The 25,927-nt window shown below is 43.3% G+C and overlaps 1 protein-coding gene across 3 annotated transcripts in view; it reads left to right on the forward strand.

Moving 5' to 3' along the window:
- The first annotated feature begins 2,997 nt into the window (after positions 1–2,997).
- The window catches only part of IFT43 (intraflagellar transport 43), a 44,657-nt gene continuing 21,727 nt past the window's right edge, over positions 2,998–25,927 (forward strand). For all 3 annotated transcript variants that reach the window (XM_079308584.1, XM_079308585.1, XM_079308586.1), the window contains exons 1-3: positions 2,998–3,152; positions 3,497–3,586; positions 18,602–18,669. In XM_079308584.1, the coding sequence (XP_079164710.1) occupies positions 3,099–3,152; positions 3,497–3,586; positions 18,602–18,669 (212 nt within the window). In that variant the 5' untranslated portion in view covers positions 2,998–3,098. The remainder of the gene's footprint in view (positions 3,153–3,496; positions 3,587–18,601; positions 18,670–25,927) is intronic.

Genomic DNA, 25,927 nt, shown 5'->3' on the forward strand with positions numbered 1-25,927 from the left:
GTTGTTTCCCTCATCCAAAACCCCTTAGAGATGGGGTAGATACTTGAGAGATGCATGGAGGAAAAAAAAATCTGCAGAAAAATTAAACTGAGATGCTTGGAGCTGGCAGCATGCTGCTAGTGTGGAGTAGGATGCACCAGCACTCTTAGCTGAGTGATTTGCTTCCCAGTGGAAGCTTAATGTTTTAATGAATTGGCCCATATCAAAATCAGGGCTCTGGCTGGCTGCATGATGTGAAGATTGGGTGAAGAAGGACATGAAGTGCTGTGTCACTTGTTGCTACTGGAATTGTCCCGCATCTCACAAATCCTACTGCTGTCAAAGGGCTGCTTTAGAAAACCTTTGGCCACTCTGAATAAGGTGGTCATTGTTCTACCACGTGGGCTTTCCACCATAGCTGTACCTTTCTCTACGTGTCTGCCCTTGCTTTAAAGGAGGTCTGGGACCAGGTGCATATGGGAGAGTTCAAGTGTGATTGCTTGCCCAGACTTTCTCATGGATAGGAGGAATAGACACAAGCTCTATTCATATGTCTGCCAGTCTAGGAGAAATCAACAGTAGACAGCACTAATGGGGGACTCTGTTAGTCCTATTCTGTGTGATCAGGTTTGTGTTGAAACCAGATGGAGACTCCATGCTCAGATGTGAGAACTTGTCCCTGAAAGGAATGCTTGTGTCATTCTTTCTTGCTGTTTGGCTGAGAGGGGGTGGCAGCAGTGTGATTTACAGTGAGGGCAAAACCAACCAGGTAAGGCCGACTGAGAGCTGAGAACACACCTGACACTGTACATTGGGAAAGAGAAACCCTGGCACCACAGACCTGAACTGGACAGAAAGCAAGCATTGAAAACAGCTTTGGACAACCACAGCAGCACCAGACATTTGTCCTGGTACCTGGCTCCTTGATTGGTTGAGTGGAGCCAATCTAGGCCCGAGGTCAAATGCTGCCTGTGTCATCAGTAAGACAGAGGAGAATTAAACTGTTCAGAAAATGTAACCCCAATTCTTAAGGCAAGCAAAATTCACTTTAGTCACAACATGAAATGATAGATGAAAACTCTTTTCCTCCTGTTGCCTTCCCTAAGCAGGCAAAACTTTCAGGGGTAGGTGACAAACCCCATCCCAGGGACTTGAGGTAGGACAGATTTTAGGTTTCTTTCTTTCTGCATACCTGCTCTTCTCTTTCATTGACACTCTCTAAAGTCAGGAGTCGAAATTCCAAGGCAAGGCTCAGTTCCCCAAGTCCTTACATGTTTTGTTTCCTGCACATGGACTACACCCTCCCTCAACTGGCCTGAGACTTCTCTCCCTGGGATAGGCAGCAAACAGCACAGAGTGTCTTGAGGGGAGATGGCAAGTACAGGTGAACTGTCTGGGATGGGGACCCAGGGGAATTGTGAGGAGAAGCAGTTCCAAACAAGGGAATGCACTGGTCATATTGCTTCTGTATGTCCAGGGTGGCACCCTGTATGGCTCTACCCTGGCTCTGGGAGAATCACCCTGCCAGCCACCTGTGTGGGAGCACAGCTGGCAATGTACTCCTACCCAAAGATTCCTGCCCCAGGGATACCTTCCTCATTTAGCAGACATTGCTCTGGATGTTATCATGCTCCTCTTAGGATGCTCTTTTTCTCATCAAGAAGGTCAGCTGTAAGTGTATTGTAAGCCCAGAGCTACAGTCCCTCTGTCTCCTGGCATCTGTGTAGCTGTGATTGCAGCAGCTATTTGGAGGAGTTGGGGAGAATTGGGAAATGCAGAGCCACGTTCCCATTGTGGCAAAGCATGGGGCTAGGTACAAACTGCCCTCTCTACCTCATGAATGCTTGAATCTGTAATGAAAAGAAAAGAACAAAGTATATGGAAGATCATAATTTCTTAAAAGCCAGTAAGCCTGGCTTCAGAAAAGGAAAATCATGTCTCACTCACTGAATTCTTTGAACATGTCAAGGTTTGTAAAGGGAGATCATATCTTTTATTAGGCCAATTGATATAGCTGGAAAAAACACACAAGCTTTCAGGCACAGAAACCCTTATTTTATGTTTTTTTTCCAGCTATATCAGTTGGTCTAATAAAAAGTTATTACCTCTGCCCACAAATCTTATTTCACTTAATCCTTAGATCATCACAGCACAACTACTTGAACATGTCAGTAGGAATGGAAAAAGGAGAATGATTTGATACATTTTATTTAGATGACTTGAAGTTCCTCGGCCAAACCATGAGCTTCTACAAAAGCTAAGCAGGTATGGAGTGAAATCTGGTACCTTTAGTAAAAGGTATTCCTGGAAGGCTTAAAAGCTTAGACTTCCAGAGTCAATTTTCATCACGGCAAAGTGTTAGCAGTGTAGTTTGTGGTGTGGTATAGTTCTTTATTGTAGCAGCAGAAGAAATTACTTAGGCTAATGAGGATGGGTGAAAAATGTGAGGAATGTGAGATAGCAGAAAAAAATATAGGCAAAGGGACAAAGTATTGGAAAACTGAACATTTGTTGAACGTGTGGAGCTAAAAACAGATCTATTTACAATTAATCTGTACATCTGTCCAGCCAAGAAACAGACCGGGGTCGTTTTATACAGCTCAGTGGAAATCTCTGCACAGCTCACAGTTGAGAAGCATGTGTGCTTACATTTGATCCTTGGCACTGCCTGCACCGTGGGCTCTGGGGACCGCCTGCCCCATCTGGAAAGCTGTGTTAGAGAGCCAGGGAGAATTGGGAAGAGCATCAGAAGCCATCAGGAGACTTTGGCAAAAGCCTCTATCAGGAGACAGATCTGTAAGGCTAGGATTCTCTGCCTTAGGGGGAACTTAAAGTGTCTTCAGCAAAAAGCTGGAGAAGGCAGAGCTCCGACTGTTCCTGGCCTCTCACACCACAAGGGCCATGAGAACGGGCTATCAGCACCCGCCGAGGTGTTGCAGCCCTGGTGTCCCCCTCGGTCAGGCCAAGGATTTAGGGCTGCTGCGCGGGTGGCTGTTTCTGTGGCGGCGGGCGGTGTCCGGGCGGTGCGGGGCTCCCGGCCGAGCCCGCGGCGCCGTGCCCGCGTTGCCGGGGCGGCGGGGCGGGCTGTCCGCCGGAAGCACCGGCGGCCGCGGCGGCGGATGGAGCCTGATCCCGAGCGAGCGGAGGCGCCGCGGAGGAGCGGCGTCGCCGGGGTGAGCGGGCCCGGGCCCGGGGCGGGCCCAGCCTCTCCGAGCGGGAGGCGCCGGGGCCTCGCACCGCGGGCCGGAGCGGGCGCGGGGTCAGTGGCCCGGCTGCCGTGGGGCGCCGAGCGGCGGAAGGGCCGGGCCGAGCCCGTGGGGCCGGGCAGCGCGGCCGGGGCGGGCCGGGAGGCGGCTGCGGGGCTCACACCTGCGGCGAGTGATGCCCGTGCCCCGTGAGGGCACCGCGCCTCGCTGCGGGGCGGGGCGGCCCTGCCTGCGCCCCGCTCCCTGCCGAGAGACGGCTTTTGTCAGTAACTGGTGTCCTCTGCTCCCTCGTGTTCCCCCCTGCACTACAGGTACTAAAGATGGGCCGTCGAGCCCGCCAAGACCTCTTTGCAGATGAAAAACTCAACAGGAAGAATTCCCTGTCTGCTTCTCTTGGAGAGGTGGGTGTCCTGTCAGGAGGACTTGTGTGTTGTCCTGCTGTTGTCTCCAGTGGAGAGTTATGAATTTTTGCATGGTGTGCTTCGGCCTTTGAATTTATCCTTAGATTTGGGACTCATGTGACTGCCCTGTCCCTTTCCTGGAGTTGCCCTTTGTATAATAGTTTCCACACAGGGTCCTATCTAGGGCTATGGTTTCTCACATGTTACGTATGGAGAGTAGTATTGTAAAGGACTTGGGACCTCTCCCTCCTGTTCATGCCTATCTTCCTGATATTTTAATTTCTAGAATTCTTTCCTCCAAAGCCAGAGTACATCTGACATGGTCTCTATCAAGTTTGTGTAGAGATGCTCTTTTTCATTTTCTCTGTGCATGGCTGCAAAGGTCATGTTAGGAGCCAGCTTTGCAGCATCTGAGAGTTTTCCTTGTGGGTAATAATGTGCAAACTCAGCACCCACTTATCTTTGGAGGAAAACTTTGGTTCAGAAACTGTTCTGTCAGTACATTTTCAAATGGTAGAAGGGGGTCAGGAACCCCTCTTTCTCAGGAGAGTGAGGCAACATCCTCAAGCATCCAGTAATAGATCTGAACTGTTTCAATTAATTTTTTTGCTTAGTGTTGCAAAATGTTAAAATTCTTCCTGGAAGCTTGCTGATGGATGTTAGCATGGCTTCTCCACAGGCATCTCCTGCTAGAAAGAGCAGCTCTCAAGGAATGATATACCTGTTTTGCTCCCTGGACAAAAGTGTCATCTGACTTCCACCTTGTTACAGTGATGTTTGTTTGAATGAGGGGATGCTTACCTTTTTGCAGTGCCAGACAATGGTCTCCAGCATACCATATTCTTGACTTCTTTAAACTGGAAACCTATTTTGCCCTGCTGGCCACCCTGGCACCAACTCTGCTTCAAGCTACTTTGCTCAGAGACCTGGGAACTTTTGTCTTGGAGTGACTACTCTTTGATTCCCTCTGCAGTGACAAAACTTTGCTATTACACCGAGTAGCTGTGTCCCAGACATCTGTTCCAAAATGGTTGTGGGGGGATTTTTTCTTTTGAAGCCCTATGGTGCTCTTGAAAATAGCATTGTTACAACTTAGCTTACAATAACACCTCATAGAGCAGGCTTTTTTTTTTATTTTTTTTATTTTTTTTTATTTTTTTTTTCTGGATAAAGTATGGTCTTTTGTTTTGATAGGCATAATGGAAAATCATCTTCCACTTAGGGATTCTCCCCTTGAATATGCTGTAGGCATTCAGGATGGATTGTGTGAGGGAATGTGCAGAAGATGCAATTTAAGACATAGAAGTAACCATCAGCCTCATAGGAAAAGAAAGTCTTAAAGAAACCCGTTGGTGGTTTAAGCAGCTGTAATCATTAGTTGGCCCCCACATTAGGGTGGCTCACTGTCAGATTTTCTCTTGATGGAGCTGGCCATCCTAGTTCATGGGCTGATTCCCTGCTTTTAAACAGACCAGGACACTATGTAGAGGTACAGCTGATGGGCTGCAACTTACTGCAGTTTGCTTGTGCTTACTGCTCACATCACAGCCATTTCAATAGCTGGGAAGAGATCATAGAGACTCCAGCTGTGGGCAACCCTGGAGAAGACTAAGAAATCTTTACAGTGTTCTGTTTGAAAGCAGTCAGCTTTTCAGCAGCAGGAGGGTGAGGACTTCCACGCCTTGTAACATTCAAATATGTTAGTACTGGATCTTAACCACCAGGAAGAATCGTTTGTGTCAATAGTCTCCCTTCAGACAGGTCTTTGTTGCTAAATGTTTGTGTTAATTGAAAACCTTGGAGCTACTGGAAGAAAGACAAAATCCACTGTAAATAATCCTCAGCCTTTTCCTTTTCTCCAAAATTGGAGGCTTTTTATACATGAGCATATTTGTTACTGAAGTGAGTATTTAACAGAACTAATATTGTTTTTTCCTTCACCCTAGATTGTCAATCACCTTTTACTCTTTGGTACCTTTGCTTTGGCTTGCTGTTAAGTGGTGAGGTTGAATGGATGTCTTATTCAACCATCTGGTCATCTTGAAACCTTTATAAGAAGTATTCCCAAAAGAAATGCAAGATTGAAAAAACCAGTCTTTTTTTTTTCCCCCTGGAACTGGCAGTAGTGGAGTAGGCCCTGTGTAATTAATTTCAACATAGAAGGTTTTATTCTTATTACTGATTTTGAAGACAAAGGGGTTTGTCTTAAACCTTTGCTGTATTCACACCCTCATATGCAGTTTCACATTCAACTTAGTGATTTGGCCTTCAGAGGCTCCTCAGAGTTTTAAAACTGGTTTAATTCACTTTGACTCTTTTTTCAAATTTTTTTTTAATTCCATGCCCATCCACCCAGTTTCCACCCATCTCAAATTTCTGGTATGAATGAATTTGTGCTATGGTTTGGGTCTTTTCATGACCCTGAGAAGCATCCAGGAAGTGTTTTCCAGTCAAAGCAGCTTGTTTGAAGGAAGCAAAAGTACCTGTCTATCCATGTTTCAACATCTGGGCTTATTACAAGGAAATTCACTTAGGGGGTGAACAATTATTGTAATTAAAAAGATCTTTGTTTTGAAGTCAATAGGCAAATCATCTGACTTGGAGCATAGATTTTATCAGGTTGCTGCTGATCTCTGTTTGGCCTGGACTAATTCTTCCAAGAGAGACTCCAAACTGTGTATTGCTCTATACAAAAGATGTGTTGTTAAAACCCCCTTCCCCAGGGCATAGTTGCAGTGTCTTGTAGCCTAATACACTTCCTCCAAGCTCTATGAAAACATTATGATATCTTAGTATTTTTTCAGCTCCTGTTGTGTGTATGTATCTCCCACAAGAATATCCTTAACTGCAGCAGCAAATCTGTAATTCCTCTGCCCAAATCTCTACTTCATTATCTTCAAACGTAGACCTCGTCAAGGGGCTCATGAAAGGTCACAAAGCTCACGCTCTGCCCATGTGACATGCAGAGCATTCCTGCCTTTTCAGAAGTACAAGTACTAACAAACAACACTGCAGCTATGTGTTATTTCACCAGGCAAGATGGAACATGATTATTTGCTGTAATTGGTGCAGTTGGCACCCTCCTGCACAAAGGCTGTGCATGTTCCTGGCCTTCAGGGCTCCTTGGCAGTTCAGCACACACTCCTTGGGCACCCAGGGGAGTATGCTCTAAGTGGGAATTCCTAGAGATAAATCTGCTTGCTGCATGCCAGAACTCTACATTTCAAACATTCATTTTCAGAGGGGTAATGTATCCCTTTTTCCATGGAGAGGCCTTTCCTATTCCCTGGCTTGATGTGGTACATTTACTCATCTTGATGCTATCAAGTTTCTGACAGAATGGGAGAAACTCAAACTAGTCATGTTATTTGTATAATGGGAGGGACAGATCCTATAATGAGATCTGTTGAAGATCTTTGCTATCCCATCCTAAGAGGACTTCTGGACACTTTTACAGGATAAAAGTCAAACCTTTTTCTTGGCTCTAACATCACTACACCCAATAGTCTGAATGCTGGCTTGATGACATGCATCAGAAGAAGCTGTTTGGCCTGGTTTGGAGCTCTTGATGAGATTGGTTTGGAAAGCTGAGTGGAAAAGCCTTTTTAAAAAATGTATCAGCAGATTTTTCCTTTCCTCTTTCTTCTATCAACAAGAGGGAACTATCTGCTGTTCTGTAAGAAATCTGTATGCTAAAATATTTTCATGTTATCCTACTTCCATGGTCTATTTTCTCTTTATCCTACAGTGAAGTGATTCCCTTGGGACCTTGTTCAAGAGTTCCCTGGTTTCTGCCTCTTAGAGTCTCAGTATGATTTTGCCAGTGTGTCTCTGGCAGCACTCTGCAGATCTGCAGTAGAGATTGCTTTACTAGGCAATAGTCAGCCTAAAGGATGAAGGTTTTCCCTATTTTGAGAATATTTCCACACAGATAGGACAAAATGACTTTATATCAGGGCTTGCCCAAAATTCAAACTGGTTCTCTCTGCCACATTTCACCACTGCCTGGGGAAAGGCTCTATGCTTTCACTTCTGAAAGTATCTTCTCTTGTTCTAGCTGGTATTTGCAAGCTTACTTATGTAGTTGTGGTCTTTGGGTGGTAGTTAAAAAGCATTTCTTGCTGTAAAAAAATACCTTATTCAGCATAGATCCAGATAGACAAAAACTTGGGCCACCTCTGCTGCATATTGGAAGGATGCTTCCACAGGTGAATTTTGCAAAGCAGCTAACTGGACTTCCACCAGCCAGTTTACAAACACTCCTGGCAGTGATTTCTTTAGGCTGGCATCCAGGCATCATTTTAATGGGACTCCATTATTTAACCCAAATGAGTAAATAATAGTAATAGTAATAATAATAATAATAATAACAACAATTATAATAAAGAATTGCTGAGGGTGAAACCCATGTGGAAGATTGCTCCAAGAAGTAGTTAATTAAATGCTTTTCCAACATGTGTTGCCCAGCTGGATTTTCTTCCATGCTAGTGCAAGTCTTGTATCATTTGGGCTCTGTACATCCAGAGAAGCTTAGGTCATGTTGGACCTCACAGAAGCTTTTCTGCTTTTGGCTGTGGGAACAAGTAGGCCCCTGGCTGACAGATACATGCTTCCAACAGATTTTTACCAGTTGGACAAATCTGATTTCATTTGTGCTCATTGTACCCCAGCTGCCCTAACGTGCATGTAGCCCTCCTCTGCTCTTGTCATAGTAAGATCATAAGAGCAGATGACAGCAAAGACAGAAAATGAACTGAGGTACCAAACCACTTATATCAGAGACGTATGCAATTTGTGAATCACATAGCTTCCATGTCCCACAGGAGAGATGATTTAATCCAGAAGAAAAGTCAGGTGGGTTAGTGGAGTGTTTCCAGCCATCCTGTGCATACTCCTGGTGTAGGGTCATAGTTCAATCTAGGGTGCTCTAGATTCTCCTTCTGAGTGGTTCTGAACACTGTGAATAGCATAGAGGATGTTGGCTTCTTAATTACCTCCTTGCATTTGGTACCTAACAGCACTGGTTGTTGCAACAGCTGGTGCTGACAGTCTGCTCATCTAAAAGGTTCTCAACCAGTTTGCAACTTTCACAGTGATTAACAGGCTGATTTTCTTGAGTTATTTATCTACCCTACAATCAAGTTGCTCCCTTACTGTGTTAGCTAAAGATCATCTACTGAAGCTAACACTGATGTCAGCTATGCTTATCTTACAGTAACTGCTACAGCTTGTGCTCTCAGGGGAGAATCTGAGGCTGCCTTGAGAAACAGTAGCTTCTGGAAAAAGGGCTGTGTCCTGCTACAATGTATAACCTCTAGTATGGCTGGTCCAGCATAAATTCTGGTCTCTGGCATGGCTGCAGTGACTCTCCATATGAATCTTTTTAGGATCCTACATACCTGGATAATTTGAGTTTTATCATGCTATAGGGAAAATGAACTAAGTCTATGCTCTTCTTGTCACGTTTTTTGGTTTAGTTTTTTTTTTTGTTGTTGTTGTTTTTGTTTGGGGTTGTTTTTTTTTTTTTCTTTAGGTATCACAGTTGGCATCTGCATAAATGACTGGATATAAAATGTTATAATGGTGGGATCAACTTTGTGCTGCAGGACAGCCATAAGTGTCAATCTTCAAGCTGTTTTGTGCTGGCATCCATAGTGCTTCCATTTAATTTCTTTCTCTCTTTTTTCCTGCTGACCCTTCTAGGATGAAGACTCTCAGGAAAAGGTTGACCATGTAAGACTAGAGGCTTTCTAGGTAGATGCTGGCTCCTCTGAAGGGGACTAGTAGGATTAACCTATTATGTGTCTGAAGACTACCTTAAGAGGGTACTCTAGTATTGGAGAATAATATAAAGTTTGCTTTGGATGCAGTGGCTTTTCTGCATCCTCTGTTTCTGTTGCTGACAGATTTTTAATTAACTTTGAAATAGCTGCTCTTATCAGCTGCTGCATCTTGTTTTGAGGTCACAAATGTATATGTGGCCACTAAAAAGAAGCTTTATTTTTATTTAAAAGTCAATTAGCTAAGAGAGTACAAAACCTGGCTGAACCTAGATTGCTGTCCAGTATGGTTAGTTTGCTATTTTAACATGAAAATGTGTCTTCAAAGATGATGAAGTCTTTCTGGTGCCCCAGAGGAGAAAGCCAGGCAGTAGTAACAAGGACATGTACCTTTATATTTGCTACTGAGTCTTTTCTTTTTATTGCACCAGCACTGAATGTCAGAATCTGTAGTTCTTGCCAGGCTCCTATTACACACAGAGAAGGAATACACATATCCTTTCTTATTTTGCACCAAAGCTAAAATATGCATTAGCATTAATTCAGCATTAGAAGCCAGGATGATGCTGTTCAGAACAACCTGAGAAGTTCTACCTATTCCTGTTGAAGTCTTTGGGCTAATTGTCTTGCAATCTTCCTAACCATGGAATTGGTGTTGCCCAGTTTTTCCTGCCTAGAATTGCTCCCTGTTAGATAATTAAAACACCCTCTCCTGTGCTCTTAATTCCTTCTGCTGAAGGACCACTCCAGTACTGGTAGCACAGTAGATTCATCTGTGAAATTTAAAGCCCAGAAAAGAAACCCCTATCACCCATCTCATTAATTGTGGCCTCAGAAGGGTATGCTCATTACCAGGAGTCAAGACTATTCTGATTCACTCAGTTTTCTCTTGGTAGTGCAAGAGATGATATTATAGAAAAGATCCACTGGGTTTATTTGGCAGTGATGGATGGTTCAGGACTATGCCCAGAGCACTTTTCCATTTATCATGCAGAGACCTCCCACTGATGGGTATAGTTTTGGGGACTGGTTGCCTAATAGAAATTTTTACTGATAATTGATCTAATATTCACCCCCCCCCCCCACCTCGCTGGAACCAGTCCTTACAGTCATTTCACTGGAACTAATTCCACCTCCATACAGTGCCCTAAATCATTGATTCCCAAGGTCTGCTGTTGAGTGCTGACTGGTCACATGCCACAGACGTCTTCTTGCTTCTGGCTGCTAAATTTCATTAAAATAACTTTACTGATGAGACTCTTCCACATGAGCAATTGTTGATTCAGGGATGTTATGTAATGGTACCTGGGAAGGAGATTTTACTTAGTATAAGGGGATCCCTGCTTTGAAAACCCTTTGGGTAATTCCTGTGTCCTTTATTCAGGCTTATGCTTTTAAGCATGACAGTCACACTTTATAATATTTTTTCATTTGTAAAAGTCTGTAAGTGTATAAAATGGTCAACTGAGTGTTCAGAAATCTGACTAATCAGTAAGCTGCTTGTAAATTATACTGCTGTATGCTTACAAACTTCTGTTAATTGTATCATAAGCCTCTTCCAAATCACCTGTTAGTGGAACTTTATGTTATAAAGTGTGATTCAAATCTTGCTGCAGTATATCCCTCCTTTAGTCATTGCCTGGCCAATCTGAAATACTTGGCTTCTTGAATCATTTGTCCGAAGTTGGCCCCTACATCCCCCTGATTGCTCATATAACCCTTCTCTGAACTCCCTTTGGGCTTTGCTGAGTGTTACAATCTGAACTCTTCCTGGATTTGGTCCCTTTCCTCTTGCTATGCTGAAGATAACTTTGTAGCTGCTTGCATACTAACAAACGGCCCCATCTGGGTTGTCGATGTGAACGTACCTGCTGAAGTCCTGCCCTCCAGCCATCTGCCTGCTCTGAAACTTGTTTTGCATCCTTTGGCAAACCACTCATCTTGCATCTGAATTTTTGCCAGTTGAATCACTCATTTGGCTGCACCTTCCAAGACTGCCTGGGATATTTACCCAAAGGCTGTAAGACTAATCAATGGTATAATAAAGGGTGTATCCTAATATTTCAGTTAATTTGCAGAGGCAGAATAAGCAGGAGTATGCATGTGGCTGTGAGCCAAGATTTTGCTGGGTTCTTTCAGTGGCTTTGCTTTAGGGCCTTGGAGAAGTCCCTCCACTAGTTTTCTTTAGTAGTCCCCATCTAAAAGGAAAGCTAGAGCTTTATGCAGAAGCACTGTGGTATTCCCTAAATAGACCACAGGGGGATTTAGATGCCTTATCCTTGTAACAAAATCCATATTCTGCACTGGGTGCCTGTGTAGTATGGAGATAATCTCAGGATGGGCTGGTGGATCTATTTGGATGGTAAAGAGTGGCTGGGAATGGCAGTGTGTCTGAAACCCTGTCCTCTGTGGAGCTCTGGCCCCATTCTGCAAGCTCTGGGAGTGCATGTCCTTGCATTACCAGTGAGACACTGATCCTCACCCTGTGTTTTCTAGTCTTCAGAGGTGGAGCAGGGCTTTTCTTTGCCTTCAGGGACCTCCAGGTCCTAAATAAGCAGATGTTCATTTCAGTGTTGGAAGCTCATGCTGTAAATGTAGGGATTAAACTGACCACCTCCTTTCTAAGCTGGAAAACACTGATTTTATTGTCCTTTTCCTTCTCTGAGAAAGATGTAGCAAGTATTATTTGCCACCTCCATAGGGAATATTATATATAATGAGAGACCTATAAGCTGTTCTGAGTCTGAAAGGCTCTTAGTCCTTCCTTTTGAAACTGCTCTGCTTTGCAAATGGAACTAAAAGAATTTTGATACCATGGGGAAAGACTTTCTAACTGAAGTCAACAACATTTGAGTAGGAAGACATTGGTTCCAATGATCAGTTGAGACCTCATCCTCTAGTTATGCTTTGGTAGACATGCCATGGGTAGTCTCAAGGTCCTTCATGGACTAAAAACAGGAACAACACTTGATTTCTGACCCTCATATAGGTGGATGGGTGGCCTCTGTGGCTCTATATCACTCAGTGTTTGAGCAACAACTTGCTTTAAGGCAACAACTGCAAAGAGGATTTGAAGATCTGACCTTTCCAGAGGGGGCATCAAAGTCCTTTTGTAGTTCTAGTTGCCAGTGCTTCTAAAATATTTGGGTGGAAAAATGGACTGTTGCTTTTTAGGTTGTCAGCATGTCAGGAAGAATTGTTTTCATTGAATCTTTGTTGGAAGAATAACTATAAAAAAATGTAAATATCTGAAATATAAAGCCAGTTGTGTTCTTACATTGTCAGGTTACTCAGCTGGGTGGGGATGAGTGAGCATCTTTGCCTTCTAAAATACAGTGCAGAATGATGTGGAGATCCCCTGCTAAGAAACAGCCTGCACTCTACCTGGGGAGGTACCAGTACCAGCTTCATTACCACAAGTACCTAAAACAAGACAATTTCCAGGCTTGAGCTGACTCACATGGGTCCTGCTTGCAGGTGTGTCTACTCCTGTGGTATAGACATGGCCTGGGGCTTGATATGATCAGGGCCTTTAATCAGAGCGGTATTTTCCTGACCCACTTCTTACCCTTGCACAGTGGTTGGCACCCAGCTCCAAACTCTCATTCCATTGTCTGGTCTGGATCTGTGCAGCAGCCACCCCCTAAGTGCTCTCCCCTACACTCTCTGAAACTTAGAAACATGCAAGTGAGGAACTCAGCACCAGCTCAGTGTTGATAATGGGACCTTATTTGTGTAAAAATAATCACAATGGTTTGGGCACTGTTCTTCTACTCTGGTTTAGAGAGTTAATGACCTAAGAAGTCATAATTGTAATGCAGTCACTTACAGTCATTTATGTGTCTACAATTTGCACTGCAGTAAGATCTAGAGAGTGTTGGTGTGTGGCTGGAACAAAAATTTCCTATTCCCAAAGACCTTAGTCTAACTGCAATGTTTTTCTCTAGCATCCTGTTCTCCCCTGTGATCTTCAGCTTGTGGAGGAGCCTTCACCAGGGGTAGCTGCATTTCTATATGGCACATTGCCACAGTTTTGCCTTCTTAGGCATGCAGTTGGGAGTAGGGTGGACTGGCAGTAGATAGCTCTTGAAGCAATTGGCATTTCTGAGAATTTGGGAAGGTTCTCTGAGGCAGAATTTCCTGTAGCTATTGCACACAGTGAATGCCCTCCCATTTATGTGGTCATCCTGGGCTGAGCTGCATTTGTCCCTCCATGTCCCAGAGTGTCTGTCATCTGTTTTGATTCTTGCATTATTCTAGTAAATACCATCCACCAAAAGGATCCAGCATCCAAGGAAGCACTGGGGTTTTTACCTGCTTCCATTTTACAGGGTTTGCATCTTTTTTTTTTTTTTTTTTTTTTCAGAGGTCTTCTGGTTGCTTGTAGAAATGCTGGACTCCCAGCCTGTTCCTGGGGACCTCTCATCTGGAAGTTGGCCAAATTCTCCAGGAGGAATCTCAAAAATGCAGCTGAACTTTTGTTCCCTAATTAGGCCAACTTCCCCAGTGTGAGCCCCAGCACTGCATGGCCTGGATCTCCCCAAGGCCTTGTGCAGCCTCTCTCCCGTGCACCCCGACTGGCTGACCAGCAGGGCAGTTATTTTCAGCTTTCTGAGCTTATCTCCTTGCCTTTTGATGACATCTGAAATAGCTTTTATAGTCAGCCATGTTTCCCAGCCTTTCTAGTAGCATACTGCCTACTTGTCTACCTTAATGTGAATTAGGGACAATCTCATTGAAAGTAATTTTATTAAAAGGTTTTCCTTTTCCACACATTTATTTCATGCTTTGAGTGCTTCTGGATCCACCTCAAGGCAACAAAAGAACTGTAGGAGGTGGGAAGGTGAATGGGAAAATATGTAGCATAAAGGGGTAGCAAACTGTTTGTGAAATGCTCATACCTAGGAGGGCTGGAGAGGCACTTCCTTATAACTATGGGTTGTGAGGCAATTCAGCCTGGTGACCCCTTGTTCAGAGAATCAGATTGTTGTGTGCTGAGTCACTGTTTTCCTGCAGGGGAGAGCAGTCACTCCTCAGGTTAAGGTGCCAAATGCTGCAAAGGTGACAGCCTTCCTCATGGGTGCATGTCAGCTGACAAATAGCTGGCCACTGTTTTAGGAGAGCAATTCTTGATAGCAATATGGACTGTTCCTTTACCTGTGATAGATGGGAGAGAATATTTGAAGGCCCCCAAGAACTTCTATCTCAATAACATTTTTCTAAGTAAAGGAAACTCAGTGACTGTGAAAAGAAGGACAGTTTGTGGATGAAATGCAGATCCAGTGTTTTCTGCTTGGTATTTAACTGACATGCAGAAGTCCTTGGAGGGTATTCATTAAAATGATATGCACTATTTGAGCCATCTATGGACATGGTAAAGAGAGCCAGCAGAGATGGGTTATTCTTTGCAAAAGCCCAGGCTTGCATGGATATTGGAATTGATGTGTTTTTGATATCATACATGCTCATATAATCAGTATAGATTATTTTATGTGGCTGTTCAGGAGCAGTGGGGCTATTTAACTTACAGTTCCTTAAATGGCAGCAATCAAAACTAATTCATCAGTCCTGGTTGTGGAGATTTGCTTTTCTTCAGTCAAGGGTGCCTCTGACATCTTGCTGGAGAAGAGAATCTTTGAGATTGCCTATACTTCTTTCTTTCCACTTCATGGTCAATATTGGTTAAAAACAAGATACCTACATACTGTGTAAAATCTCACAGTGTTTGTATATTGCAAAAACATAGATTCTACATATTTTAGGAGAAATATAACATGATAGAAGAATTGTGTGTCCTCTGTTGCACACTGTCAATGTCATTTGAGTCCCTGCATCCCTGCACAGAGTGCTTAGTGTTTCAAAGGAGTTGTCATGTTGATGAAGGTAAATTAATCCATATTTCCAGACCCACCTGAGAATCGGAGGGATTTAACATGCCCATAATCTGCCTCTTTTGTGGTAGGTCCTAAAAGAAACTTTGCTGGACCTTCAGGATTCAGAGACACACAGGGTAGTTGCTTTCATTAGGGAAGCAGCATCCAGCTGGCACCTTCAGAACTGTAGACGTGATCTGACAAGTAGCCTGGAAATTTCTGCTTTAATGGGGAAGCCAGATTAGAATTCTGCATCTGTCTGATAAGAAAGGGCCTGAAAAACAATAAAGAAGAAGGTAGAGTTTCTACTTTAATGCAGGAGAGATGGAATTCAGGCCAGTCATTTTTCCAAGGGAGAGATAAAGTACTGATTATGGATGCAGTATCAAAGTCTAGGTGTGGAAGGTGGCCTGAAAAATACTGGAAAAGTGCCATCATAAAAATGGTGAATTGAATTTCTGAGGAAAAAACTCAACAAAGCAAAAAAACTCAGACCATGGCAGTTTTCCTTGGAAAAGGGACAAACTGCAGAAACTCAAGTAGAGATCTTCTGGAGATAAATAATGAACAAAACTGAAGTGGAAAGGCAAATGCCAGCACTAAGTGATTAGTTGATGCTGTGAAAGAGTCTGAGCAGCAAGGACTGAGAGACAGCACTGCTGTCAGGAGCTGGTGGAATCCCAGTGTTTTAAACACTAAACTGTTTGGATGTATAGCTTTGCATTTGGGAACATACCAATCTTGCCTAAGGTATAACAGTAGGTACCAACAACTTCTGTTCTTTTAAATCCCCCAGTCTTTTTCACCAAAAAGGTATGTTTAGGAGTACATTTGCTGCATTACAAAAGAACAGTGTACTCTGTTTCTACTCTGATCCCTCTGGGGTTGACATTTGTCCCACTTTCTGCCTTGAGCTCTTGCTTGCAGCTACAAAGTCCCTACCTGTCACCATATTATGGCAAAGCACGACATTGCATTCTCAATTGTAAATTATGCTGAGGTTTTGGAACTGTGAAAGTATATGAAGGTAAGTTTATTTACTTGACAAAAGTGTATGTGGCATGTGACCTTATTGCAGCACTTTCCAGGCAGCTAACAAAGAAAAGCTATTTCTCCTCAGCTGACAGTTAACATTGCCTTTCCTGTTGCTAGTGCTTCTGTAGGCAATTCAGAAGAATTACCTGATTTATTGCAAGAGGAATAAAAGACTTTTAGGTGTATGTGAGGTGTTTTTCAGGATCTGACAGACATTCAGGGTTATCTGGGGTGTATGATCAATGGGAACACATTATAACATTGGCAAGACATTGGCATCAAACCCTTAGATGCCCTGGAGTCATGCCTTGTGCAAAGACTGGACCAGACATTGCTATCTGATCTGGTGTGCCTCACTTGAGTTATCTTTGAGCTGAAGTTTTGCTGATGAGTAAATTAAATTGCAGATGCATTGAGATGCCCTGGAGATGCTGCATTTTCCCTCAGCCTTATAGCCCAGGTTCTTTGGTGTCATCTTTGTATCCCCATGCACCTTTGTGAGGAATTGTGAGGCTGTGTGTTGGAAATATGTCTTGCTGGCTATCAGAGGGATAGTGTGAGGGGAAAGGGGGCTGTTTGCATGGGAAGCATCTGTGTGGGAAGGAGTGTGTTTTTGAGTTAGGGGTGTGTGTAATGGGAATAGGGATGTTTATGTGGGCATGCACACCCATATGTGGTGTGTGTTCCCGCTTTTTCCTGGGCTCTGGGTGTGTCCAGATCAACTGAATTCAAAATGCTCCTTTTTTGGCACTGTAGCCTCTTCTCTGGTTTGGCATCTTAAGAATCTGGGGGAATCATTTAAAGATCAGAAAACTCCATTCACTTGGGCCCCTGAAGGTTTCACATTCTGTGACATGGTCATTCCAGTCGACTGAGCTCTGTCCCCTACGGATGAGCCCATATAAGGAGGCTGTTTCCTGTGTTTCACGCTCCCTGCCTGTCCCTCTGCCCTCCTGTGCTCCCTTTGCCGAAGAAAGTTGGTATTTTGGGACTGCAGCTCCTGCCTCATTCCTGCTCCCTGTTTATTTTTGGAGGATGACTATTTTTGCTCCTATCAGGGAGCTATGCAGGGTCATACCCCCTCCCTGCAGCAGGCAGAGGCTGCCCCTGGCAGGGTCTCCTAATTTCCCACACTCACAAACAATGCTTCTACTTCAAGAAATAAACATGTGAGGCCCCTACCATCAGGGGTTAGCTCGACCTTGTCCTTATCTGTGACAAGCGGCAATTTGGCTTTGGCTTAGGGTTGACCTCACCACACAGGCAAAATCCTTTCTGAAGTCAAAATTCCTCAGGATTTCACTTTCTTAATAAAAGCTGTGGAAGCCACTTGTTCCCCCACCATTCCTTTGCAGGTAGCATTTTTTTCTCTGTTTTGGGACATCTTTTACCCAATCATTCTTTCTCTTGGTGGTCCATTTACAGGTCCCTGTAATCCATCTTCCCTCACTGGGCACTGTGAGGACAACTGGGAGCTATGTGAGCTGGGTTCACCTTGCCTCTCCTTTCATCGCTGCCTGCCATGCAGAACACTCAAATCAGTGCTGTACGAAGTGTCTCAGGCTGGGGGATCCAAGCCCAAAACTGTAAACAGCATTGGGCAGCTTCCAAATGGTGGGAATTCATGGCCCCATTTGAAAATTCCCATCATAAGCTCCAAGCTGAATTCCCACTTTTCTCTTGCCATGTGGCAGAGTGCCACACAAGACAATGCAAGAAAATAGCAGGGGATGTCTTTAAGCTCCAGATGATCTTCCCCTTTGGATTTCGGTGGTGGCAGTTGTGGGATTCATCCCAACTAACTTTGGAAGAGCTTGTGTATGGATCAGTGTGTCTGAACTTGGCAGCTATCCTCCTATTCTAAGCAGTGGACAAAAGCAGACTTTTTAGGAACAATTCCTCATCTAAAACAAGATGTCTAAAACATGCTGTCTTGTACCCTGGGAAAGGCATAATGTGATATCTCCCACTGATATGTAGGCAACAGTGATGAACAAGTTCCCAGTGAGCCCTTTTTTGCTGGGAGAGGACATCCTCTGTGGATAAGTCAGCTACTGTATTGTGTGTCCTCAAAAGGTCAAAGGCACACTGATCTGAAACTTGTCAACATACTGATTAGGGTGATGCATCTTTGTTTACAGGCAAGCTTAAAAACCTGTCCTCTAGTTTATGTCTTCCTTTTATTTTATGATTAAAGAGCATTTTAAACACTATCTCTCCATTATTTGGTAAAGTGTTATATTAGTGTGTGTGGATCTGGTGTCTCAATTGGGTTGACTTTTCCTTGACCAGAGCTGTCTGTAACTTGTCTCTTCTCTTTATTAAAGGTTCCACCACCTAAACCCCCACGGCGGCAAGGAGGCTGGGCAGATGATCCTGTGCTGGCACCTACTAAGTGAGTCCTCACCTCTTTCCTTATTATGAGGGATTTCAGTGTGGAATAAAGGAACATCACTAGTTGGACCTTGCTGTCACACACATTGGAACAGTTTTCCTTGGTCTGTTAGATGGCCTTTCTTTCCAATATCAATGTAACTTGTTCAAGCCATTTGAAGTGTTGCTCTTGCTTGGTTCAGTTGGCTAATTGACTTGGTGAGGCTTAGAACTGTGTACATGTCCCTATTTGCCCAAAGCAGTGTGTTCCTTACCTGGTACAGTGCCTGGAAGAAGTCAAGAGCATAAGCATGTTAAATGCAGGAGCTGGGATGGGGGGATTTGACTGGTTCTGTCCTTTCCAGGAGAGTGACACATGACAGCACCACACTGACAAGAGTGCAATGAACACATCAGGATTTAGTGATCAGCCTTGACAGTAAAGGTGAAATTTGTCAATGTTTATGTGTGTATAAGGTTATGGTATAATGGAGATGGATGGAGATGGTCAGCAAGAAGAGATGGGAGGAAAAAGTATACAAACTGTAGAATGTCTGTTGAGAAGCCTGATGCTTACATGAAGGACACATAAAACAAAGGAAATATGTGGACATGGTAATAGAATAGGTGTGAAAACTAAGGAACAGTTCAGACTAGGAGGAGGTTACTTGCTTTCAAGCAGTTGTGACTTTACAAGCTGAGAAGTTATGCTGATGTTGTATTTTGTATTCACAGAGCTGAAGGGCTCAGCTGTGGAGTGGTGTGAGATTGCTTGTGTAGTTAAAGGCCTATTATAAAAGTATGTATATCTTAATATATACTTTGGAGGCACTCTGATTTATGAAAAGCTATGTATTTTCTTTTCTGAAACTGAGAATGGGTGAGGACATCCAGAGACCTGTTAATATAGTGAGTATTTCTTGGGAGCAGAGAAAGGTGGTCTGTATTCTGGGATAGCCTTTCCAAAAAACATCTGGGAAAAATATCACTCTATTTGTCTCTGAAAAAGAAATAGTCTAGAAATCTGAAGACTAGAATAAAACAAGGGAATAAACTGAACTCCTGTTGCTCTCCAGTTTAAATCTGATAATAGTTATTTTTCATAGGCTGGCTTCAGTTAGAAGTTGCCATTGCAAAGATGCATCCACCTCAGACTATTAAAATAGTACCACCAATGATACTGGACCAAGTAGAAGCTTTATCGAAATGTGACAGCAGACAATTCCTAACAATTTCATTGTTTAGGAAAAATAAGTTATGTAATTGTTGGTTAGGTGAAGGACTGGATTGGAGGTAATACATATGCAGGGCTGTGCCTAATGTGCCCTGAAGGGCAGTGAAAAGGTTCCTAATGTAACAGCACTGAGCCACGTGCTGTTTTACCATGTTTTCCATTGTTTGACATTAGCTTTATCCTATAGATTTGCAGCAGTAGCTGCAGGTAATGTTCCCCTAGCATCTCAACTGTATGGCTTAAAGACATTGTAGGTGTCTGGAGTAAAGGCTTCTATGATATTGAATGTAGTTCAGTTGGAGAAGCAGATAAGAACACAGGGTTGCAGAACTTTCTGCCTCTGAGAATCTGCACACTGGGACATGAGAACAAGATGTGTTCCTTGCTCAGTCATGCCTGTGGTATGTCATATCTGACAGTGTTCATTTGCAATAAGGATTTTTATTGAATACATTTTATGAGGAAATTTGTTCTTTCTCCAGTCCTATGAGGTACAAGGGTTTTGTACAACTAATTCCCCTGTCTTTCCTTTCCTGTGTATTCTCCCCAAGCTGATCTTTCTTCCTCTCTCCCTTAAAAAAGTCTGAGGTGCTGGCCTGTAGGGCTTGCTTTGTGACATATCCCAGGGTAAAGCCTTCATGTGAAAAGTCTGACTCATGGGCTGATGTCATACCAATATTGCTGTAGCTTTGTTGTTTCTGTTTTCTCAGGCTCTATCTCCCCACAGCTTTTCAACTGATTTGACTCAGTTTGGAAGCCCATCAAGTTAACTTGCTCCAAGTTCACTGGTGTAGATGTAGTTAGAATAACATGCTTCTGTTGATATATCTGATTTAGGTTTAAGCCCTTTTTTGCCAGTGTAACTCAAACCTACACTTGGGAATTGTCTGTTAGAAGTAATTTGATTTTCAGAACTGACAATGTTAAAATCTGGGGTTTTTTTTCTTTCACTTAGGAAGGATGAGCACAGTAGCTACAGTTAGATATTCTGTGTTGTGTAAATATATTGTGGCTCAGATAGGATACTGCAGCCACTTGTGCAATGATCTTGTAGCTATTTATGTTATTCTTTCTCCATTTGAAGTCTTAGTTTTTAGTTCTGTTTGTGACAGATTCAGTCAGTTACAACTGCATATGTGTTGCTTTTCCTGCAGGGATGCTTTTCTGCTGTATTTCTAATTCAGAGTCTTTTCAGTCATTTTCATGAAATGATCACCTGAAATTGTTCTTTTTATTTCCATTCGGCACACATTAGAGTAGAATTTAGTTTGTAAACTGTTTTTCTACCTTTGTGCTCTCTTCTAGTCCCTCACCTGACCAGCTCATGCCATGCTTTTGTAAACTTAAAATATTCAGACCATCTTGTTGATTATTTCCATCAGACTGCTGCTCCCCCTGACTGTTGCAAGATAGGAAGAGGAGGAGGACTCTTAAAGTTTTCCAACCTAAATGAATTTTTAAACTAATTAGTACAGTTGTATGTGAGATATGGTATTTTATTATGAGTTCCTATAGCATTTGCAAGTGTCAGATATTTAAATTGCTGAGAACTATCAAAATGATCTATTTAAGTCATTTTCAAAAGCCAGACATGGGAAGATTACTTTGAATTCCTAGTACTCTTACAGAAGAGTTGTCATGTCTAGGAGTCCCATTTTGCAAACCTGGGTAACGATGAGGATCACTGATAAGTGTCTGAGCAAACCCCCAGATTGGTCCTTTGCAAACAGCAACTAAATGGTTCAAAGTAGTGACAGAAAATTCATTTTTCCATAGTACCAGGGCCATCTGTACCTGAATCTGCTGTATCTAGTTAAACCTGTACTCAGAAGAATCATTCTCTGTGAGGTGATCTCATTGCTGCCCCAGCAACATTCTAGCCCCAGTATTAGCAGAAAGGGGACCAGCCAAGAACTTGGGCAGCCACCTGGGGGCTAGTAGCCTGCTGAGATAAATAACAGTAATTACAGCTGGGTTTTCCTACAGAAGTAGCTCTCTAACCACTGGATGGAGCCCAAGTGCCATTCTGAAAGCTGTGCTGATGTCCCTAATGACATCAGTGCTGACACTCATGACAGGCAAAGCAGAGCTTTACTGTCAGGTTATCTCAGTCATCAAAAGAAAGAAATACAAAGTGCCTGCCAGTGGGGAAAGGAAAAGGGAATTCAGTTTTGCATACTAGTGAGGATTTGATAAAGGAGGGGTACTTCCATGATTTATTTAATTCCAATTTTTGATCTCATCTCTCTGACTTTCCTCCTATAATTTCTTCCAGTTTCCTCTCTAGCAGTATCTTAATTTCTTTGCTTCTTGGGTCTTCTTTAACTTACTTAGGTGCTTGATCCCTTTGGTCTTGCAATGAGCCCCATAAAATTCCTACAGCTCTGCGGGCAGCAGCTAGGGTTGTTGAGGAATTTACACAGCTTGTTTCAGGTAGCCCTGCAAATAAACACAAGTTTACTTTCAGTAGAAAGTCCCTTCCAGTGCCTACATGTGTACCTCATTTCTTCTACATGGATCATAGCAGTTTAGCAATAGGTGCTTCAGCTACAACTGAAATTTCCCCTTTCTGACTGATAAGCCACACAGAGTTGGAAAAATCAAGGTTTGTTTAAGAAAATGACCATGCTGAAGTATTTTGGAACAGAAGTGGCACAGTGTCCAGGAATGCATTTGTCACAAAGGTGAATATTAAGTGCCTGTAGGATGAAAAAGGACGCAGTCGGGGTGACCTCTAGAGAAGGGTAATCCAGCTCCTGTGTACATATCATTTAAGGCTCTGAAGGGTGGGCAGTGGTAAGATTGCACCCTGGAGCTGGAGGAAAGTTATTTAAGAGATTAAGGGGTTTTATGATTCAAGGTCTCTAGAGATAAGTAAAGTTAAAAACCTCCTGTTTAAAAATATGGGCTTAAACTATCCTGTATTCTCTCTATAAGAAATGACCCCTGAGAGTGCCTGGTTTTAGAACCTCTAGCAATCCCTGTCTTGCAGCTGTGAGTAATAAAGTGCTCGTAAGTTAGTCTGGAACAGTGGGGGAAACTTGTGTCATTGCTTCTGTTCTCTGCTCCCAGTCCAGCAGCGCTGAGGTGAGTCTCAGTCTGGACTTCTCTGTGACACTGCCATGGTAGGAGCACAGCCAGACTCCTGGCTGCATGGGAGACATCAGCCTCACTCTGCAGCTTGCAGCCATCTGTGGATGTCCTCAGTGAAATGAGGAGTATAGGCAGAGAGGATCAAAGCTGCCAAGTGAGGAGGCACAACTTAGAAGGAGAAGAAAGAAAAGGAAGTCTGATTAAGTTTTGTCTTGAAGTGTCTGTTTTTGGGTTTGTCCCTGCATTGATCTGCAAGGGAATGAGGCAAGTAATGGCCCCTTGGGGACCTTCAGGACTTTCCTCTCAATGTCAGCCGTCATTTTCAATCACCCTCTCCCTCCCAGCCATTAATTTTGGCCCAGGATCATGGGGACTTGTCCATCTATCACTCCTAATTGACACTAAATGATCTGTCAGTTTATTGATGAACGGCAGGAGTGGAATTGTCACAATATATTTTACTTTCTAACAACTCCTCCTGACAATTTTACCTTGTCCATCTCACTCTCCTCACATAAATCTCCATTGGCCTCTCATTCCTTCTCTTGGGCTGATCTGGTGCCAGCCACCTCCATGCCATCAGCACGCATCAAGGACATCAAGATGGCGGTAAGCTGCAATGTGCAGGCCCAGGGTGGGTTTTTTCCTCTCTCCCTGCCCCCTCCTCTTTTTATTTTTTTTTCTTTTTTTTTTTTTTTTTTTAATAGGCTGGATGTTTGAGGAATGCTAACAAGCTCCTGTCCTCTTGTCCCTTCATGTCATTGCTAGGGTGAGCTCTCCTTGGTGTTTCTGTTTAGGCTCAGTAAAGATAACTGGCAGAAAAAGAAAAGCCCCTAAAAGACAGAAGAGTCACCTGAGAATCTTTCAGTGCCGTGGCTGTCACAGGGGAATTTTATTCCTTTTAGACCTGCTTAGTGTGACTTGCAAGAGTTTCCTGCAAGACTTGTGTTCACTTATGTCTTTGCAGTGCTCAGAGGAGCCTGGAAAAAGAGTTTCGCTTCTTCTTTTTCCTTGTTTTCCCCTTTCATTCTTTTAATTTTTTTTTTTTTTTAACCATTTCTTCTTTTTCCTTTTTTTCCCCCCTCTCTTATTTTTAACCTATTTCTGGTTTTTTTCTCATTTTTCTTTGACTTCTTTTTCTGGAAAAGTACTGTGCAATGGAAGGTCTAGTAGGCTTGCAGCCTCTTGCACCCCTAGAAATGAAGCTTGCATGACAAAAACAGAACAGAAGGGGTGTATTTTGGGTAACGGTCCATGTGAGCTGCTGAAGTGGCAGAATATTCTCAGAATTAAGTCTTTTGGATTTTGGGGGTTTTTTATGATTGAGGACAAAGCATCTTCCTTCCTTATTTCTCTTCATCTCCAAGAAATTTCCCAGCAAATTTAGGGGATGCCATTATTGCTGTCCCAAATATTTCTATTTTAAAATAGCAAAACCATCTTGAAGAACACATGCAACTCCCAACCCTTTTGTATCTGTCATAGCCAAAGTTAAAAGCTTGTCTGGCCATTGTAGGTCACCTGTATATTGGCTGTGAAGTCAAGCTTAATGCAGTTTACCTGTTGATAGGACCTGAGATGACTTGATCTACTTGCTTGGCCCTATTTCTTCCTCCCCCAGCCCCCTTCCCCATAAAATCCCTCTACTATTCTCAAATTCTTAATCCAAGTTCTTCATTCAGAAGCTGTTGCTCCCAGATGACAGAACAAGATACCATTCAGGAATAAACACCTAATTCTTTCTAATATTTTTCATATAAATGTTTTCAGTGAGGCCGGTCACTAGTGAAAGGTCCTTGAACCTCGTAATCATGGGTTTGTTCTCAATTGTGAGATTTGGAAAAAACCCAAACAACTTTAAATACATTTTCTATCTCCTTTAGCAGTCAATTCTTTCCTGTAACCATGAGGATCCAGAAGTGTGTTTTTTTTCTTTAAAAGGAAGCTGAAATGCTCCTGTAACCTCAAGAGTAATTTTTTTGTGAGAGTTGGGCTTTGTGCTTACTGAAGGCCAAGATCGTGATCACTTGGATAGGAGCCTGTGTTCTCAGGGACTAAAGTTATGTGGTGAATACCTCTAGAAACTGCAGCAGTGCTTTCTGTTTTCCCACACAGCAGGAATTTGTATTGAGTGTTGTTGTTTTTCTGTTGCTCAGTGGGAGCTCTGAACAGCTCTGCCGGTCAGCTCTCTACCAGTGAGCGAGAGGGGGAGCCCTGGGAACATCTGCTTCGGGGATGCTGCAGTGAGTAGGCTGAGCTTCAGTGATCCTCGGGAGCACTCTGTCAGCTTGTTCTTCTGTGCCAGTTCCTAAACTCCTGCTTGCCAGAGCTTTCCTCCTTTGTTTGTTAAATAAGCCCACATATTAGGACGTGAGGAGAAACAAAACCACTTCAGCTGGAGATTAAGTGCCTCACTAGTCCATTTCAGCGGGAGCTGGCAAGCAGCAGTGTCTGTCAGATCCCATCTCACAGAGCACGCCTGCTCATTGCTGCAACCATCCTCTTCCAGAGCCATGCTCTGGGGCAGTGTGTTCAGCATGCAGTCTGACCAGCACAGGCAGCTTGTGAGGGGCCAGAAGGTGGATGGTAGGGCCATTACAGTTTAAAAAATGTGTTGCCCAAAACCGCATTGTAGTGACACAGATAGCCATGCATTCCAGGGCTAGGAAGTGGAGGGCTGTGAGGTGACATCCTATGATGAAAATAAATCTCATAGCATGCTGAAATCAATGGCAAAACTTGCCTCCATTGTAGGATACGTAAAGATTAAACTCTTTAATTTAGTAAAGGAAAACCTGGCTTTTCCAGGCTGCCACAGGCCAGGAAGAGAGGGTGGAAACTTAAAACAACAGATCAGAGCCGCAGGGAAAGCACAGTGGAATAGCTGAGAAGGCACCTTGTGGTGCTTTCCAGTATGGCAACGGTTCTAATTTACAGACAGCCTTGGTGAATG

The sequence above is a fragment of the Erithacus rubecula genome, assembly GCF_903797595.1.
Source record: "Erithacus rubecula genome assembly, chromosome: 6".
NCBI classification, from domain to species: Eukaryota; Metazoa; Chordata; class Aves; order Passeriformes; family Muscicapidae; genus Erithacus; species Erithacus rubecula.